Source organism: Sciurus carolinensis, chromosome 13 (genome assembly GCF_902686445.1).
Source record: "Sciurus carolinensis chromosome 13, mSciCar1.2, whole genome shotgun sequence".
Taxonomy (NCBI): Eukaryota; Metazoa; Chordata; class Mammalia; order Rodentia; family Sciuridae; genus Sciurus; species Sciurus carolinensis.
Genome location: NC_062225.1, coordinates 8,525,379 through 8,544,184, shown reverse-complemented (window position 1 = coordinate 8,544,184; position 18,806 = coordinate 8,525,379). Strand labels below are relative to the sequence as shown.

The following is an 18,806-nucleotide window of genomic DNA, read 5'->3' as shown; positions in this document are numbered from 1 at the left end:
TGCTTCCCAATCGAGGGTACAATACGACGGTGAATTTCTCAAGTCCCCTGTCCTCCCCGTTCCTAGTTTGGTATTTTTTCACATCCTACGTTAAAATTTGCCTTCTAGAACCTCTCGGATGAGACGCAGAGCCGCCTCCAGGAAGCCCCCTCCGGCTCCCCAATCCCGGCAACTTCCTCCGCCCTCTTTCATGGAGAGCCACAGGTTGCCCGGCGGCCAGGCCTCCCTCGGGGACGGGAAGGCCCGCCGTGCGGAAGGGCCGGCGGCCCCCGGCGCCGATACCTGCCCGGCGCGCGCGCAGCGGCTCCACGGCGGGAAGCGGGGGCGCGCACACGCGCGGGGCCGCCCCGGGGCGAGCAGGGAGAGGCTTGGGAGGAGCGGCTGACGCGGAGAGAGGTTCCCACAGTGACCTGGCTTACGTAAGGCAGTGGGACGCGGAGGGCGCTCGCGTGGGCAGAGGCTGCGGCCGCGCTCGCAGTGCCGGTCCCGCCTCCACCCCGTGGGGTCCGGGCCCTGCGCCGTCCGGCCGCCCCCGGCGCGCTGGCCCCTCGGCCCAGCCTTGCGCCCGCCCCCGCGCGTGGTCGCCTCGGCTCCAAGCGCGCCGCCCCCAGACGCGGCTGGCTGGTGGCGAAGACGGCGGCCGCGCTCCTGCCGCCCTGCTCCGGGAGGCCGAGCATCCTTCCTCCTCCGAGTCTTGCCTCTGGGTCCGCGTCACCGAAGACCCGCGGCTATGAGCCCCGAGCCGGTGCCGCCGCCGCCCCCCAAGTGTCCCCGCTGCGACTGCGGGGAGCCCTTCGCCCAGCAGTTAGAGAAGGGCGACAAGGCCTTCCGCGCGGGAGAGTACGAGATGGCAGCCGAGCTCTTCCGCTCCATGCTGGCCGGCCTGGCGCAGCCCGACCGCGGCCTGTGCCTGCGGCTGGGCAACGCGCTGGCCCGCGCCGGCCGCCTCCCGGAGGCCTTGGGCGCGTTCCGCGGGGCAGCGAGGCTCGGGGCGCTGCGGCCTGAGGAGCTGGGGGAGCTGGCGGGCGGCCTCGCGCGCGCCTTGGGCCAGCGCGAGTGGTGCCAGTCCCAGCAGGGCCGCGCGGCCGAGGCTCCAGGCGAGGGAGCGCAGTCCTCGGCGCCCATCGCGCCCCGCGACTTGCTCGGCTGCCCGCGCTGCCGACGGCTGCTGCACAAGCCGGTGACCCTGCCGTGCGGGCTCACTGTGTGCAAGCGCTGCGTGGAGTGCGGGCCCGCGCGGCCGCAGGCGCGGCGCGTCAACGTGGTGCTGAGCTGCGTGCTGGAGAAGTGCTTCCCCTCCGAGTGCCTGCTGCGCAAGCTGGCCAGCCAGGCGCGGGCTCTGCAGCGCCAGCAGCAGCCCGAGGCCGCTCTGCTTAGGTGCGACCAGGCCCTGGACCTGGGTAAGTCGGCCGCGGGGGCGGGCCCTTCTGATGGCACACCTGTCGGTCGGGCCGGCGCCAGGGCTGGGAGGTGGTCGGGGGTCCCGGGTTTTAGAGACCTTTGTTCAGGGTTGGGAGGGGCGCTTTGCTTTCTAAAGGTTGGGTGTGAAGGGCCACACCCTGCAGCCAGCGTGGCCACTGTCCCAAGCACCCCCCTGGCTGCCTTTTCCAGGACCTGGGTAAGTTTTCGTGGCCTTCCTGAGCACGGCCTTGAAATTTTGCCGTTCAGCCTCTTCTCGGCTGTTGATGAGTGGGAGGATGACAGCGTGGTTTTTGTCCTCCTGCAGGAAAATGCCAATAATTGGAACACTGGAGACTTGTGCTGGGGCAGGGTTTGCTTTGGGGTTTCCGCTGGTGTCTCCAGGAAGGAACCCCTCCCACTCCCGTCCATTACCTCATGCCCTCTGGCTTCCTCCTCCTTTCTGGATCCAAGGCCATTAGACGTTGTTATGACGTATTTAGCTTTAGATGATACTGACGGTGTGCGCGGTTCTTCATCCATCATCTGTTCATTGAGCTGGTCTTGCCCCTCCCAACCACCACCTGTTAACAATACACGATTTAAGGGAAGACCAGACTCCGCCATTGTGTTTGACTTTGAATGAGTGTGCTAGCTCTCTGGGCAGTTGTTTCGGGCAGTGTGTGGAGGTTCATTTTCTGGTTCTATAAAAGGATTGCATGCGATTTAAACCATTAGCTGTGGAGACGTGGTTTAATCTTTTGATGCTGGAAGAATCTGTGTTAGTATGGCTTTTATGTTAAACCTAGGGTTAAGGTTTACTCTTTGAGAAGATGCACTACAAGGTGAAGTTCAGTCGTCTCCTAGAACAAGTTATGACATAGCAATTTCCAAATCGGGGGATTCTCTGCTGGACTAGAGCAGTTAACCTGTTAAGTCCTGTCATCCCAGATGTGGCAAACCTATTTAAAAAAATGGAGCAACAAATGTACCACTTGTGGTAACTTTTGAAATAAATGTTATGTTTTTAGAGTTCTAGCCTTTTGAGAAAATAGGTGAATAATTACAGCACTTGAAAATACACACATATGGGGCTGGGGAGATAGCTCAGTTGGTAGAGTGCTTGCCTCGCAAGCATAAGGCCCTGGGTTCAAATCCCCAGCACCGCAAAAAAAAAAAAAAAAGAAAATACACACATATATTATCTATAAATATATATGCAAATATGTATATGTCAGACATAATAAGCTCCAGATTATGATTTTCCACCTACTTTAATACATCTATGTCAATTTCATTGAAATATTGGCAGAATTGAAAACATGGGATTTAATGGGTTAACTTGTTTTACATAACAAATATTCTGTATACTTTCTGCAACCAGTATGTCCACACTTTAACAGATTGCATATTTTCGAGTTTTCAGCTCTCTTATTTATGCATTTATGGTGTAGAGAAGTTTTTTTCCAGTAGACTTATAGTATAAGCCACATAAATAATTTTTAAAATTTCTGGTTACTGTGTTAAAAGGGTAAAAAAAAAAAAAAGTGAAATTTATTTTAACTGTACATCCAAAATATTATTTGTGTGTCTTCTATATAAAATAAAGATTATACAATTTTTATTCACTGCACCCCCCAATTTAAACACTAACTTTCATTTCTAGTACTTCATCTATATTTTGGAGTTGGAGAAAATATAGAAAAATGAGAACTCTCATATGGTGCTGATGGGACTGTAGATGATACCTCTGGAAAATTGTTTGGCATCTACAAATGTTAAATAAGGCCTTCGCCCAAACAATTTCAAAGAGGTGCATGAATATGTGCACCAAAAGACTATACAGAAATGTACAACAGTACATGTCCTTGTTAAAAATGCTCCTAACGTGGAAACAAACCAAATGTCTGGGGAGAGCAGAATGGGTAAATATGATGTCTTCCTGGAATACTATGCAGAAAGAAAACAAACCAACTACTGTTACAAACTACAGTGCGACTGAATCTCACAAACATACATGTTAAGTGAAAGAAACTAGACTCAAAAGCATTTTTTACTGTGCTTCTGTTTACCTGTAAGTGCAAACAGGCCAAATTACTAGAGGGTGTTAGAAGTAAGGACAGTGGTGATCTCTGTTGGATGAAAAGGGACGAGTGAGTGTCAGGAGGCACAAGAGGGACCTGCCTGTGGTAGGAGCAGCCTTGTGCTTCTGGGTCTAGGGGTTAGATACACAGGTGTGTTCATTTTATGATAGTTCATGAAACTATATACTTACGTTTTTAAGCTTTTCCATGTATGCATTAGGCCTCAATTTAAAAGTTTTTAAAATATACACTGTTTCAGTCAATTCATATGACAACTTAATAGTGAGTGTATTCAGTATTAGTTTTTCATAGATTCGAAAAGAAAGTTTCCCAAGTTTGAAATTATATAGAAAAGTGGAGGGGGTGTGGCTCAGTGGTGGAGTGCCTGTTGAGCATACCTGAGGCTGTATTTTTCATCCCCAGCACTGCAAAAAAGTAATTTACAGAAAGCATTTTAATTAATGATAAATTAGCCTCAAATAGAGGTTTTGATATAGTTTAAAAAGTTCACAGATGTTTGGGAGCAGAATACCTATGTTTAGACCAAGGCTTTGACACATTATGTGGCATGACCAAATGTATCATTAATTCTGTTCCCCAAATAGCTCTTTATACCTGCCCCAAACAAGGTAGAATTGCATGTCCTGGCCCACCTGAGGTTAGTTGGAGTCATTTGACTAATTTTGACCCATAAGTCATAAGTGGAATTCAGAATAACAAATATATATATATGGTAAAGAAAACAGATAAATACAGGTATGAAAAGATAATTTGGTAGATAATTTGCTATACAAAAGAACTGCATGGGTATTCTAGAAATGCACAGTATAACATATGAGGGCGGGAATTGCTTAGATGGGTTAAAAAAACAGACTGTGTACATCAGAAGTTGGCATGAGAAAACTCAGAAACAAGTCAATAGAAAATTACAAACTGAATCATAACTGAAAAAGAATAAAATAAAGCAGAAGAAATATATGGGACAAAGACAAAAGTTTTAAAATCTATGAAATTGGAACCCCAGGAGAGAGAGAGAGAGAGATAGAGAAGGAGCAAGAGAAATACTTGAAGAAAAAAGTGCCTGAGAATTTTCCAACACTGATGAAAAACTTTAACTCACTGAATCAAGCAGCTCAGTCAGCCCAGCAGGGTAAACACAAGCACACACTTGTATACACACACACACACACACACACATATCTATTATAGACAAGTTATGGAAAATCAAAGAGAAACTTAAAAGCTATTAGAAAAAAAAGCACATTTTCTTCAAGCCATAAAAAGATTTATAGCAGACTTTCATACAAGGTTATTGAAGCCAGAAGACAATGGAATAGTATCTTTAAAATAGTGAAAGGAAAAAAAAGTCTGTCTGAATTTTTTTTCCAGGCAAAATGAATATGCCTTACTCTGAAGAAGTTGAAGGATTTTATTTCCATTAGAACTGCACTACATGAAATGCTAAGAGAAAGGCTAGTACTTTACTTAGTAAGCCTTCTTCAACTTGAATAGGTAGCTTTCGAGGAGTGCTGCTGTTCATTTCTGTTCCCAGGGAACTCTACCCAGCTTTATTCCTGCAGGTGTCATTTCATGGACCTCTTTAAATGACATGGTACTGTTCCTTGCTCACCACGGTGCACACATTCAGTAGGGTACAGCAGGAACCCTGCTCCCAGTACCACAGTGGTCCTGGCTGCAGCTGGAGGAGGACAGCCCTGGTCAACCCTGAACTCAGCAGGCCTCTCACAAAGCATCTCAAGAGGTCCCCAGAGAGGGGTAAATTGGTGAACCTTCTGAAATTTTGCCTCAATTATTTGGCAAGTGTAGGTGTACATTTTTTCTGCTGTGTATTTTCTCCACATGAAGAATTTTAAATTGCTTTCCCTCTTCCATTTATTTTTGAGTAATTCCTGAATAAAATCCCTTAGTTTGAAGCTTAAGGTGTAATGCTTAGAAAATGTGTAGCTAGTCTACCGCTATACCACCCTGAATGTGCCTGATCTCTTCTGGTCCTAGTAGCTAAGCAGGGTCAGGCCTGGTTAGCACTTAGATGGGAGAAAATGCATATGTTACCTATTTTATGTGTTTTAAGAGACTGAATCATGAAGTGCTGGCTTCATGAATGACTCGCCAAAGTCAACAAAGAAAATTGTTGGATTTGATCGGTGACTCTGTGGGAAGTGCATTTGATTAATTTTGGACTTTAGGAAAACTAGCCTTTGGAATGTGAGGATAGAAGACTTAAGTACATTCCTCAGAAAAGAATGATGAAAATAAAATAATGTCAATTGTCATGAGACCTAGAGTAGCCTCCAAAGTCTCATGTATGGTGAAGATTTGGCCCCCAGGGCCACAGTGTTCAGAGGTGGGGCTTAGGGTGATTGGATCCTGAGAGTTCTAACCTCCTCAGTGCATGGATCCATTGATAGCGCCATAATCTGGTGGCTTTGTTGGAAGGTGTTGGAAACTGGAGGGGATGGGACCTCATTGGAGGAAGTAGGTTGCTGCGGGTATGCCCCAGAGAGAGAGATCTTACCTCAGCCCCTTCTTTCTGGGCTCCTGGCTGCCGTGAGGTTTTCCTGCCAGGCCCCTCCCACCATGGTGTTTTGCCTTGCCTGAGGCCCAGACCCCTTCAAGCTGTGAGCCAAAATAGATGCTTCCACGAGGTTGTTTTTCTCAGATATTTTGTAGTAGTGACAGAAAGCTGACTAACCTCATTGGAATGTGTTTTTAACTCAGGATGTTTCATTCAGCCTAAGCAAGCACAAAGCTCCTAGAAACAAAGGAATGATTAAGAAAATCATGAGATTCAAGAAAGGGGGAATTGGTTAGCAATTCAGAAACTGGCTCATCCCAAAGACCAAGAGAGACAGATGTGTAGCACGTGTGCTGAAGAAGGCGGCCGGGCAGAGATGGCACCAGGAGTGAGGGCAGAGACTGCAGGTACAACAGTTTATTACAGACTTTAAAACGCATGAAGCCATGATGGCAAGGAACGTGCGGATGAACAGAATCCACCCGGGAAGAGGTAAAAAGCTGGCTTCAACCAATGACCTAAGACAAACTGAAATGTCACCCAGGGATTTTCTTCTTCTACAAGGGCACTAAGGCCCAGTGGCCTTTCAAAAGTTGATTGGCACCTTTATTTAAGGTCCTTGTAAAATATGGGAAGAGTTCCATCTCATTTTTTGAGGTTGGTGTAATCTTGATACTACACAGGAAAAAATTTATAGGCTAGCAGTATGTATGTCCATAGGTGCTGAAATCCTAAACTTAATTTCTTAGTATCTGAGTCTGGCAGTTTATTTTAGGATTATAAGGATAATTCAGTATTAGACATATCTTTCAAACTAATTCACTACAACATGTCAGAGGAAATAAGGCTACATACATGTATCAGATGCTGAAAGATCTTCTGTAAAATTCAATACCCTCTTGTTAGAAAACCCTTCTAGAAAACTAGGAATAGTTCAGGCCCAACGCCATGGGCCTAGCTACTTATCTAGCTTGACCAGTATTCTGTCTCAGAGGCTTATGATAAACACCAAAAAAGCAGAGCACAGTAGCACATGCCTGTAATCCCAGCTACCAGAGAGGCTGAGGCAGGAGGACTGCAAGTTTGAGGCCAACCTCAGCAAATTAGCAAGACCCTATCTCAATATAAAAAATAAAAAAGTCTGGGGGTGCAGCTTAGTAGCAAAACATTTCTAGGTTCAATCCTTAGTACCACACACACACAAATTAGACATGTTCTTTTTAAAATCAGTAAGAAAATGCACAAGACCCCCAGCATTGCAAAGATAAGAGAGAAGAGAGGAGAGAGAAGGAGGAGGGAAGGAGAGAGAGATTCATTATCACTATTGCAATATGAGAGTAAAATAAAATAAGGCTTGTACATATTAAAATAGAAGAATCAGAGCTAATGGTTTGCGTCTGATCCACCTAGTTAGAATTCAGGAGAATCAGTTGGCAGTTGTTAGAGCTAGGAAGAGACTTCAGTGGTTGGCACAAATCTGCAGCAAGTTTCCCAAGATTGAACTACAGTCACGGTAGTATTTTTGTTCAGATTTCAAAACTCTCCAAAGGAGAATTATATATCAAATTCCTTTAACTGCAGTTGAGGAACTTTCATCTAAGGCTTTGGTTGGAAATGATGTTATTACATATACTGTGTAATGACATGCTACTATGACATTATCCTGAGAAGAATCTTACAGAATTTTCTAATACCTTCCGGACAACAAAAATGCTCGCTGCGAAATCACATGCTTGTGTTTTCATAGTTCCTGTGTGCATTTTCACAGCCGAACCATGTAAAATCTCATCATGAATTATAATTAACAGGTGAACATTTTTACTTGCTTTTGATGATAGGGAACACAAACTGTGAACCTTAGATGAGGAAAATGTTATTCCTCCAGAAGGGATACCATTCTTCTCATTAGTAGACCTACATTACCAAAAGAATGTTATATTTTGAATTTCATCAATTAACTCTGTGAAAAATTTGTTTTCTCATTTGTTATACAAGTACCTGCATAATATCCTCCAGTTTTCTTTTGAGCTACAGCCTTAAATGCTTATTATCTGACCTTTTACAGAAAAAAAAAAAAAAATTGCTGAGTTCTGCTCCAGTCAGTTAGCTGTACCAAGAAGTGTGTTTTTAAAAAAAAAAAATTTACATTTTATGGTCTGACTCCTGCCATTCCTTTCTCCATCTCCCATTTTTCTTGCCATGCCTTCTCTGTGTTGCACATATATATTGATAACATTTATTAATATTTCTTGCTCACTGTGTCTTGATGTGCCATCTTCTTGCACAAGTTTTTTTACACACGTTTGCTCACTTGGCTACATAAACTGAAAGAAGGCATCCTGGCATTTGGAAAGAACCAAGTGGGGCGTGTGACCAAGGGTCAAGGTCAAGGATTTGGAGAACACTGAGAATGTGGATCAGGTAGAGAGATGGGAACGCTTGTCTGGTGGCCAGAATATGCATGGATCAGCTGAAGGGCACTGGCCCAGTCCTGTTCCGGCCATCCTGAGCGGGTTGGCCGAGCCAGCCGAAGCCAGCAACATGGAGATAGCTGTGACTGTTCTGCCTTCGTGCTTGGGCTCTGTCGGTGCTGGTTATTACTACAGGCCACTTCGGAGAGTCATTTTGCTTCCCGTGTAGACCAGTCCCTCTGGGTTCCTGTACAGCTGGGTGTATATGTGTGTAGCCGCGTGTGAGTGATTACCCAGGTATCTTCTGTATGCGGAATCTAGGGAAAGGAAGCTTTTGTTCTCCTTTCTCCTCTTAAGAGAACAAACTTAGGAGGACTGGACTTGGGTACAGTTCTGTGGGTAAGTTGGCATCCACGCGGGTTATGTGGGAAAACAAACTAGGTCTTCCCTTTGTTTCATAAGCAGGAATTTCCTTGCGTACTTCTGTGAAAGTTCTCTTAACTCTTCCTTTACAATACCTAATTATACAGGTTAAGTATCTCTTATCCAAAATGCTTGGGTCCATAGTGTTTCAGATTTTGGATTTGGAAATATTTGCATAGACTTTACTGCTTTGAGCATCCCTAATCCAGAAATCTAAAATCTGAAGTACTCCAAAGTCCGAAACTCCTCTGAGCGTCCTGTCAGCGCTTGGAAAGTTCCACATTGCCAAGCCTCTTGGATTTGGAATTAGGGATACTCAACCTGCAGCATGAAGATGCTTCAGGGTCCTTGGGGCTCTTGCTGGAGACGATGTAGTTTGTGCGCAAGCGGGAATTCCCCTGGCTTTTGGGGGGATATTTTTGGTGCATGGCGAGGACTTGTTCGCCTTGGTTCTGTTTGAGAGGAGCTCTGTAAGTCATGCTCACCAGACCACCGAGCTCTAAGCAGGAGCAGAGGGAGGACCAGTTTTATTTTGTCTTCATGCTGCCTTGCTAACTGGACGTGGTTCGCGATTGAAGGGGGCTTTGCTTTCAGGTGCGGTCGTTTTCACCCTTCCTGTTCCCCCTCTTCCAGCCCCTGACGATATCTCCCTGTTGCTGCTGCGGGCCGACCTGCATTTAACCCTGCGGAACTACGAGAAGGCGCTGCAGGACTCCGGGGTCGTCTGCCAGAAGGAGCCGCTCTTGACCAAGGTGATTGACGTTTGCTGGCCTCGGAGGGGGCCCATGGTGGATGGAGCAGGAGTGTTTAAAATGACGATGTAGGAGGATCGAGCCGGTGGGCCCTCGTGTGCATACAGCCTGTCTCTGAAGGGACCAGATTTTTGTGCGCGTTCTGCAGTGATTTTAGTCTCTGTTTTCAAGGGGAAGGTCTAAGATTTCTTATTCGGATGGCACAAAATGAACTTAGCTAATCTAACAGTGATAGCTTAAATCGTACTTAAAGAAGCCAAAGAATAAAAGTAGTTTTTCATGGATCTTTGAAATTTGAACCCCTATAAGAACATTTAAAACTTAAAAAAAAAAAACCTGTGATGAAGTTAATACCTATTGCCTTCTCCATGGGTGAGCTGATCATTAAAAATATTTATTCTTCTGATATATTGTTTTTTTATCCTCTTTGTTTTAGAAACATTAAAGGGATGTAGCCCCAGTTGGCAGACAAGTTGTGTGTATCCATCCACCCATCCTTCCCTCCCTCCTCCCTTCCTCACTTCCTATTTCCTGAAATTCTTTAAAACAAAATGTTTTAGATTAAATTGAGAGTAAGGGTGTTCGGACTTCCGGATGAGCCCAAGAAAGAGAGCGAATGTTCGCTGGGCCAAACCTGTTTTGTTGCTTGCTTTCCTAAAAACATTTTCTACACTGATTTCTGATGCTTTTTCTCTTATCCATCCCCTTGACCTACTCTGTTAAATTTTTTTTTTTTTTTTTTTTTTTTTGCGGTGCTGGGGATTGAACCCAGGGCCTTGTGCTTGAGAGGTAACTACCAACTGAGCTACATCCTCAGCCCCTGTTAAAATTTTTTAACAGAAGAAAATTGCATATTCTTATGGCATAACAAGTTCTTCTGAAATACACATTGTAAAATGGTTAACTCAGGCTAATTAATGCATACATTACCCTACATACTATTTTTTGTAGTGAGAATACTTAAAATTTGCTTTCTTGGGAATTTTCAAGAGTGAACCGTTAATAATTAGAGTCACCATGTTATACTAGATCTCTTGAACAGTCTCCTATCGGAAATTTGTATTCTTTGACCAACATCTCCCTAGTCTGTCTCTCTCTCCACTACTATTCTTTTGAAGTAATTTCTGTAAGTAATGACCAAATCTTAATTATTATGAATTTCTTAGTATTTCTGAAAATAGACCTGCGTTGACCTCTGAAACTCATTCTTCCCCACAGTGTTGTTCTTTGAGGTAAAAACTTGGCAGCTTGTTTCCTACAAGAGATAAGAGTTAATTACTTCAAAGTTTCATGGCTAAATGAAACTTTAAGGGAGGCAGCAGATGAATATTTAATGTTTGAGACTGTGGCCATGTCTTCAGGGTTTATTGCAAATCTATAGATCTCAGTTCTTTATAAATGCATGGTGAATAATAGCTTCAGCAAAAATGTATCCTAACAAATCATTTTTAAAAAATAAAGGATAGAATTTTGTTCTTAAGTTTGTTGTTTTAACTAAGGATTACAGAAGTGAGGTTGGAAGATTGGTTGGAGTGGTTGAATGGAGGAGGGACCAGGAAGGAAGTTGATTGAGGGGAAGAATAAGTTGACCAAACATGATTAAGATGAGATGGAAACATTTTTAGACTCACCTTCCCAGTTCCAGTGGGGAGAAATGATACAGGAGGGTATTTATTCAAGGAAAACCCTTGCACACAGCCAGTCATGGCTAATAGTCATGTGTAATGATTCAAAGCTTTTGGAGCAACCGGATAAACCAGAACCAGAAAAGCATTTGCCCACTTGCAGAAATAGATATGGCACATGGTCAGTTTGATTTTACTAAGCAAAAAGTCTGTAAAGACTTAAAATTATTAAAAAACTAGTTCATTCACTTAATAAATACTTATCGATACATGGAATCAAGCATGTACATATTGATGGAGGTGATATGTACACGTATGAACATTTCACTGTAAAGTTCCTTGTGTATGTAAGAGGATTATTCTCAAAGAACCTTCGATAAGTAGAAGGAGCAGATTTAGAAACTTCTGATACGTGAGTCAGGCCAGTTACTCGTATATGGGCTCAGAGGGACCTCAGCAATGTTGGATTCATAATTTTATACCTTTCATTAAAAAGACCTCATATATTGTGTAAGATTCAGATTCCACAAGAGCTGGATCCAGTCTTACAAAGGGAAAATTTTTAAAAATTAGTAAAATTTCAAGTGCTCATCTAAAGAGTTCCATATATGAATTGTAGCTGGCCTCTGGTGCATCTGTGAGATCCTGGAGTGCCAAGGGATGAAGCCAGTGACCTGTTATCCAAAATATTTGTCATGGCTCTTGAAATGGCTCTTCTCCCAGAGCACTCAAACTTGCGATGTAATAAACAGTTAAGGGATGTTTGACAAGATGTTAATGCTGGAGATGGAAATGGGTCGCCATGAGTGCATGTGTGGTTTTTAAGACAATGGAGAAAGAAACCAGGTGGGATAGGAACCTGAAAATGGACTTTTATTGGCCATTAGTTGCCACTAGTGCCTCAGACATTTTGTACAGAGATAAGGGTAAAGGACACAAGGGATTATGAGGTAGCAATGGATGTACATGCATTACTGTTTTCCTTCCCAAGGGACCCACTTAAAATGATAGTAAAAGGAAAGGATGATTTACTTCTGATAACTGTGAACAATAAGAGATCATATGAATATAGAAGAGAGAAAAATTATAAAAACTGGATTTTTGAAAAATAAGACATTGGAAAGTATCCAAACGACAGCTACAGGAGGCATCCCAAAGATTCACATATGGAATGGATAGGAATTGTGATTTCATGGCTTTTTGGCCCAAGGGTTCTGTCCATCTCTGTAGCTGCAGCTACAAAAGACAGTAGTGGACAAATCTCTGAACATTATCACCTAAAACTATCAGAGTTCCGAGGACTTCAGGGTCAGTAATTCATCTGGAAATGCCTGGTGGCACAGAGGGAATGGAATTAGAAAGGTGGAAATCTTGTTAGCAAAAAAACTGCAAGTGAGACAAATTGAAAACATAAATCTGACTCATAGCTAAATTGTGCATGCACGTAAGAGGTGCAGAGCCACCAGCAAAAAAAGATAGCCAAGACCAGCTAGAGTGACAGGTCCCCCCTTCCTGAGTTCAGTGAGTGTCTTAAATGAGCAGTAACATAGGTCAGGCAAGAAAAAGCCTGACATGTCAGAGTAAAGAACACAATTCTGACAGAACAGCTAGAAATTAGGGAAACTCCTAAAGCAGGGGGACAAAAATCTCAGAATGGATAAGTTCCAACTCTGGCCAAATCCTGGCTGATTGCCAAATTCATAGACCTAGGGGAGGAACTGCAGGACTTAAAAAGGAGCAGTGGAAAGTCAGGAGAATGGAACAGAGATACAAGCCACACCGTGGGGAAGACAGAGGCTGCAGTGGAATCCAGAAAAGTTAATCGCCCTTTATAACAACCCAGTAACACTCAGAAGACATAATGAAATACAGAAGTTGTTGGTACAACATATGTACAATGGTCAGTTTCAACTAAAAAATGCTTGACACAGAAAGAAACAGGAAAGTATTGACTTAAAAGTCAGTAAAAATTGAGTGGGCCCCAGGTAGTGTATTTACTTAGAAGCAGCTTTTACAGATTGAGGATCCCTATCCAAGATGCTTGGGACCAGAATTGTTTCTGATTTTGGATATCTTCCAATTTTAGAATATTATCATATACATAATGAGATATCTTGGGGATGGGACTCAAATGTAAACTCCAAATTAGTTTTATATATTCCATATCCACATATTCTGAAGATAATTTCTTTTTTTTTTTAGTATTTCTACCTAATTTTATTTATTTATTTTCTTTTTAAAAAATTTTTATTTGTTGTAATTAGTTGTATGTACATGACAGTAGAATGCATTTATACATTTTCATAAATCATGCTTAAATGGAGTGTAATTTCTCATTTTTCTGATTGTACATATTATAGGATCACATTGGTCATACAGTCATATGTGTACATGAGGTAATAATGTCTGTGTCACTCTATTATCCTTCCTACCCCCATACCCTTTCCCCTCCCTTCATTCCCCTCTACCTAATACAAACTAACTCTATTCTTCCCTAACCACCCCCCGCCCCCCAACCATGGTGAATTAGCATCCACATACCAGAGAACACATTCGGCCTTTAGGGTTTGGCTTATTTCATTTAGCATGATATTCTCCAGCTCCATCCATTTACCAGCAAATGCCATAATTTCATTCTTCTTTAAGGCTCAGTAATATATTCCAACGTGTGTGTGTGTGTGTGTGTGTGTGTGTATATATATATATATATATATATATATATATATGAAGGTAATTTTATATGATATTTTAAATAACTATGCACAAAACAAAGTTGCATGTTGTGGAATTTTCCACCTGTGGAATCATGTCAGTGCTGAGAACCTTTTGTCTTTTGGAGCATTTCCAATTTAAAAATTTTGGTTAGGGATGTTTATTCTGTATAAATGAGTTCAAAGAGCCAAATGAAATATCAAAAGAGTAGAAGGAAAATATATTTTTGTAATAACAGGAACTCACTGGGGAAATTGAACCAATAAAAAAAAAAAATTCTAAAGATGAAAATTGGGGTTCTGAAATTCAAAACTGCTAGACAGGCTCAATAACACATCATACATGGCCATAGTATCAATGAAATTGAGTCTAAATAATAGAAATTTCCCAGTCCAAAGAACAAAAAGGGAGGTGGAGGGGGGAAGGTAGTAAAGAAGAACGGAAAGAATCTCAGAAACCTGTGGGGCAATATCAAGTGTGTAATGTATGTGCACTGGAACCACCAGAGGGAAGGAGAGGTAATGGTAGGGGAAAACTTTGAAGAAATATTGGCTGGAAACTTTCCAGATTTAGTGGAAATTGTTCATTTCAGATCCAGCAAGATAAACAAGAACTCCAAGCAAGATAAACTCAAATTATAATCAAACTGCTGTGCTTTAAGCCAAAAATGAAAAGAAAGTCTTGACAGCATTAAGAGAAAACTGACATGAAATGAGATTAATGGCATAAGAGAAATAACAAGATTGATGGTTGACATCTCATTTGAAACCATGGAAACCATTTGACATTGGAAAAGCAAATTCAAAATAAAAGAAAAAAAGGTCACACTGCCTTCTACAAGAAATTCATCTTAAATGCAAAGACACAAATAGACTTAAAAGGCTCTAAAAATATATCACGCAAACACAAAAATTATGAAGATGAGTTAACCATATTAGTAACAAAGGGTACTACTAGAGATGTAAAGTAATATTTTAGAGAAAAACTTCATAATAAGAGAACAATACAACAATTATATATATGCATGCAATAACAGGACATCAGAATATATGAAGGTAAAGTTCAAAGAATTAGGTAAGTCCACAATCATAGATAGTGAATTTAATATACTTTTGCCAGTATTGACATACCTACTAGGAAGTTTAGTTAACATAGATAAAATCTGAATGACATTATCAACCATCTTAACCTAACTGACTTTGTAGAATATTACACTCATTGCAATCTACATGTTCCTTTTAATGCTTTATGGAATCCCAGTGCTAGTAAGACAAGTATTAATAAATTTCAAAGCATTGAAATCTTTTTTTTTTTTTTTTTTGGCGGTGCTGGAGATTGAACCTAGGGCCTTGTGCTTGCAAGGCAAGCACATTACCAACTGAGCTATATCCCCAGCCCAGCATTGAAATCTTAAAGAGAATGCTCTCTGAAAACAGTTAAAGAGCAGTCAACAAAAATAAAACATCTAGGAGATCCTTAAATATCTCCAACGTACTTCTAAATCTATGGGTTGAAACAAATCAAAGGGAAAGTAGTAAACAGTTAAACATGAATGATAACATATTTAATTTCTGAAAAACAGCTAAAGTCATTCTTAGGAGAAGTTTATAATATTAATGCTTATTAAAGAAGAAAGTTCTCAAAGCGGTGATCTAAACTTCTACCTGAAGAAACTAGGAAAAGAAGAATGTAATAAAACCAAGGTGGAAGGAAGGAAACAAATACAAGAACAGAAAGCAATAAATAGGACTCAGAAAACACACATCATAAAAAAAAAAAAAAAGCCCCACTAGTAAATTGGTTATCAAATTTTAAAACTCCTGCTCTTCAAAAGATACTAGTAGAAAAGTGAAAAGGCAAAACAGAATAGAATAAAACATTTGCAAGGCATTTATTTGATAAAGGAGTTGTTTTTAGTAATTACAAAGAAGTTTTACTGATTTAGTAATAATTCAAACAACCTAATTAAATAATGGGCCAGGGATTTAAGCAGGTACTTTACAAAAAGAGACATATGAAAATAAAATAAACACATGTAAAAATGCCTTGCATTTTTAGTCATCAGAGAAATGCAAATTAAAACCTCAGTGAGGTATTACTATAGACCGACTAGATGGGTTTAAGTTAAAAAGATTGACCATACTAAATGTGACCACGGATGTCCACCAAATTCTTATACATCACTAGTGGGAATACAAAATGCTCCAGTTGGTTTAGAAAGGTCTAGTAGATTTGTTTGTTTGTTTTTGGTACCAGAAATTTAACCCAGGGGTGCTTAACCACTGAGCCCCATCCCCAGCCCTTTTTAATTTTTAAATTTCGAGACAGTGTCTTGCTAGGTTGGTTAGGGCTTTGCGCTAAGTTACTGAGGCTGACTTTGAACTTGGGATCCTTCTGCCTCAGCCTCCTGAGCGTCTGCACAGATTTTTTTTTCTTTTTTCAATAAGTTAAGCATACTCTTCTGTGAAACCTAACAATCTTTCTTATAAGTATTTTCCCAAGAAAAACAAAAAACATACATGAACACAAGGACATGCAACTGTTCATAGCAGCTTCATTCATATTAGCCAAAGACTAAGAAAATAAACCAAATGTCTATTGATGTGCAATTAAACAAATTGTGATATATCCGTGCAATGGAATTCTGCTTAGCTTGACAGGGAAAATGAAATGTCCATCTCCACAGCAACATGGCGAGTCTCTGAAGGGCTGCAGTAAGTCACGGAAGGCACACAGAAGACAGCCTTGTGGTTCCATTCGGGTGACATTCTCAAAACGGCAAAACTAGAATGATAGATCAGTGGCTGCCAGGTCTGTCTAGGGGAGGGGATGGGCTGCAAATAGCGGAGAGAATGCTTTGGGGTGATGGGACCATGCTGCCTCACAAGTGGTACTAGTTGTGCAGCTGTATATACATTGATCAAAACTCGTCACATTGAGCATTTAAAATCGTGGGGTTTACTGTCTATAAATCATACCTCCGTGGAAGTGTGTCCGGAAGCATAAACAAGAATAAGTCCATAACCAAAGAGCATGGGGATTGTTTGCAGAACCTGTGAGTTCAACAGATGGTTTTTCAGACGTGGATAAATGTATGAAAGAGATGAGGACATTACATTTCAGATGGAGATTGCCTTCACATCATGAGGGACGTTCCAGAGAGCATCTAGGCTGTGAGGGAGGAGTGGGAACTGAGGTTTGCTTCCGTGTCAGATTCTCTGTCAGGCAGGGCAGCGATGGAGAGCTCACCTCAGGACTTCTCATCCAGAGATGCTGAGCAGACCACCTGGGGAAGACAGCCTGGCTGCCTCTGCGTGAAGTCCCTGAATAAGGACCCCGAAATTCTGCTCTCTGGGGCTCCTAGCCTCCAGCCTGGCTTTCCTCCCACACCCCTCAAGTGAATCCTTTGTAGTCGATGTCAGCCACGTAGGCAGGACCTTTCAGCAATGAAGTCTGTGAGGAGACAGGTCTCACCGACTCAGTAGCAGAGAGAGCCTTTGGAAACTGTCCATCTTGCTTAAATATGAACAGAGAACAAGGGATCGACAGGAAGACACGCAGCAGCACAGAGTGACTGACCTAAATGGGCAGAACATCCGACCCTAGTGGAAATGTGATTCATACACCAGGTGGAACAGAAGCCTGCCCCAAACACTTTCAAAGATTTGGAAAGATGTTGCTTCCCTAAAACCAAATTGCTGTTGGAAACCACTGATCTGCATTGCATTTTTTTCTTTCTCTTGTTGGCATCTAGTAGTTTGTGCTTTGTTTTATAGTTTGTTCATGCCTATTTTTTCTTCTGGATCTAAACAAGTTGAAGACAGGATTGTGTTAGTGACCTGTAATTACTCATAAGTTGAAAGTTGGCCTTGGCTTGCATTTGCCTGAGGGTGAGTGATGTCCAGCATTTTTTCATATATCTTTTAGCCATTTGCATTTTTTTTTTTTTTTGAGAAATTTCTACTCATGTCCTTAGCCCCTTTTTAAATAGGATTATTTGGATTTTTTGGGGGGGATGGCTATCAAGTGGAGTTCCTTATAATTTCTTGATATCAACTCCTTGTCTTTTGTAAAGTTTGCAGTCATTTTCTCCCATTCTGTTGTCTCTTCACTCTGTTGATTGTTTCCTTTGCCATATAGGTTTTTATTTTGATGCAACCCCATTTGACAATTTCCGCTTTTGGGGTCTGTGTTTTTGGGGTCCCGTCCAGAATTTCTCTGCCTGGGCCCAGGCCCTGAAGCATTTGCTCTGTTTTCTTCTAGTGGTTTCATGGTTTCTGGTCCTACAGTTGAATCACTGATGCACTTTGTGTGGACATTTGTGGGGTTTAGTTTCTGTGTGTGGATATCCAGATTCCCGTCACCAGGTTTTGAAGACACTGTCCTTCCCCTGTTGTACAGTCTCGCTCTTTTATCAAAATCAGTTGGCTGTAAATGCGTGGGGTCATTTTTGGACTCTCTGTTCTGTCCCTTTGGTCTGTGTGTCTGTTTTAATGCCCCTATGACGCTGTTTCAATTACTGCATATTTTTAGTGTCTCTCCCTACAGAATAAAAGAAGTACTTTAGTACATTTAGCATATTTTTAGTATAATGGGTAGTGTGATACCTTTAGCTTGGTTCTTTTTGCTCAAGATTGCTTTGCGTATTCAGGATTTTTTTTGGGGGGGGGAGGGGTTCCACATGAATTTCCTAAGTATGTACAATATTACATTAATGAAAAATAAAATTAATTTTAAAAGTTGGCAGATACCAGTTCTCTCTTAGCATATCCATTAGAATTGCTGTGGGCAGCAAATTCCCAATACGGTGGCTCCTGTGTTCTGATTGTAAATTGTCTTTATGAGGCGTCACAGTTTGCCAGATT

At 41.9% G+C, this 18,806-nt stretch overlaps 1 protein-coding gene across 2 annotated transcripts in view; it reads left to right on the top strand.

Annotated features, from left to right (window-relative positions):
• The first annotated feature begins 276 nt into the window (after positions 1-276).
• Positions 277-18,806, top strand: part of Lonrf2 (LON peptidase N-terminal domain and ring finger 2) — a 49,188-nt gene continuing 30,658 nt past the window's right edge. For both annotated transcript variants that reach the window (XM_047522089.1, XM_047522090.1), the window contains exons 1-2: positions 277-1,400; positions 9,486-9,604. In XM_047522089.1, the coding sequence (XP_047378045.1) occupies positions 731-1,400; positions 9,486-9,604 (789 nt within the window). In that variant the 5' untranslated portion in view covers positions 277-730. The remainder of the gene's footprint in view (positions 1,401-9,485; positions 9,605-18,806) is intronic.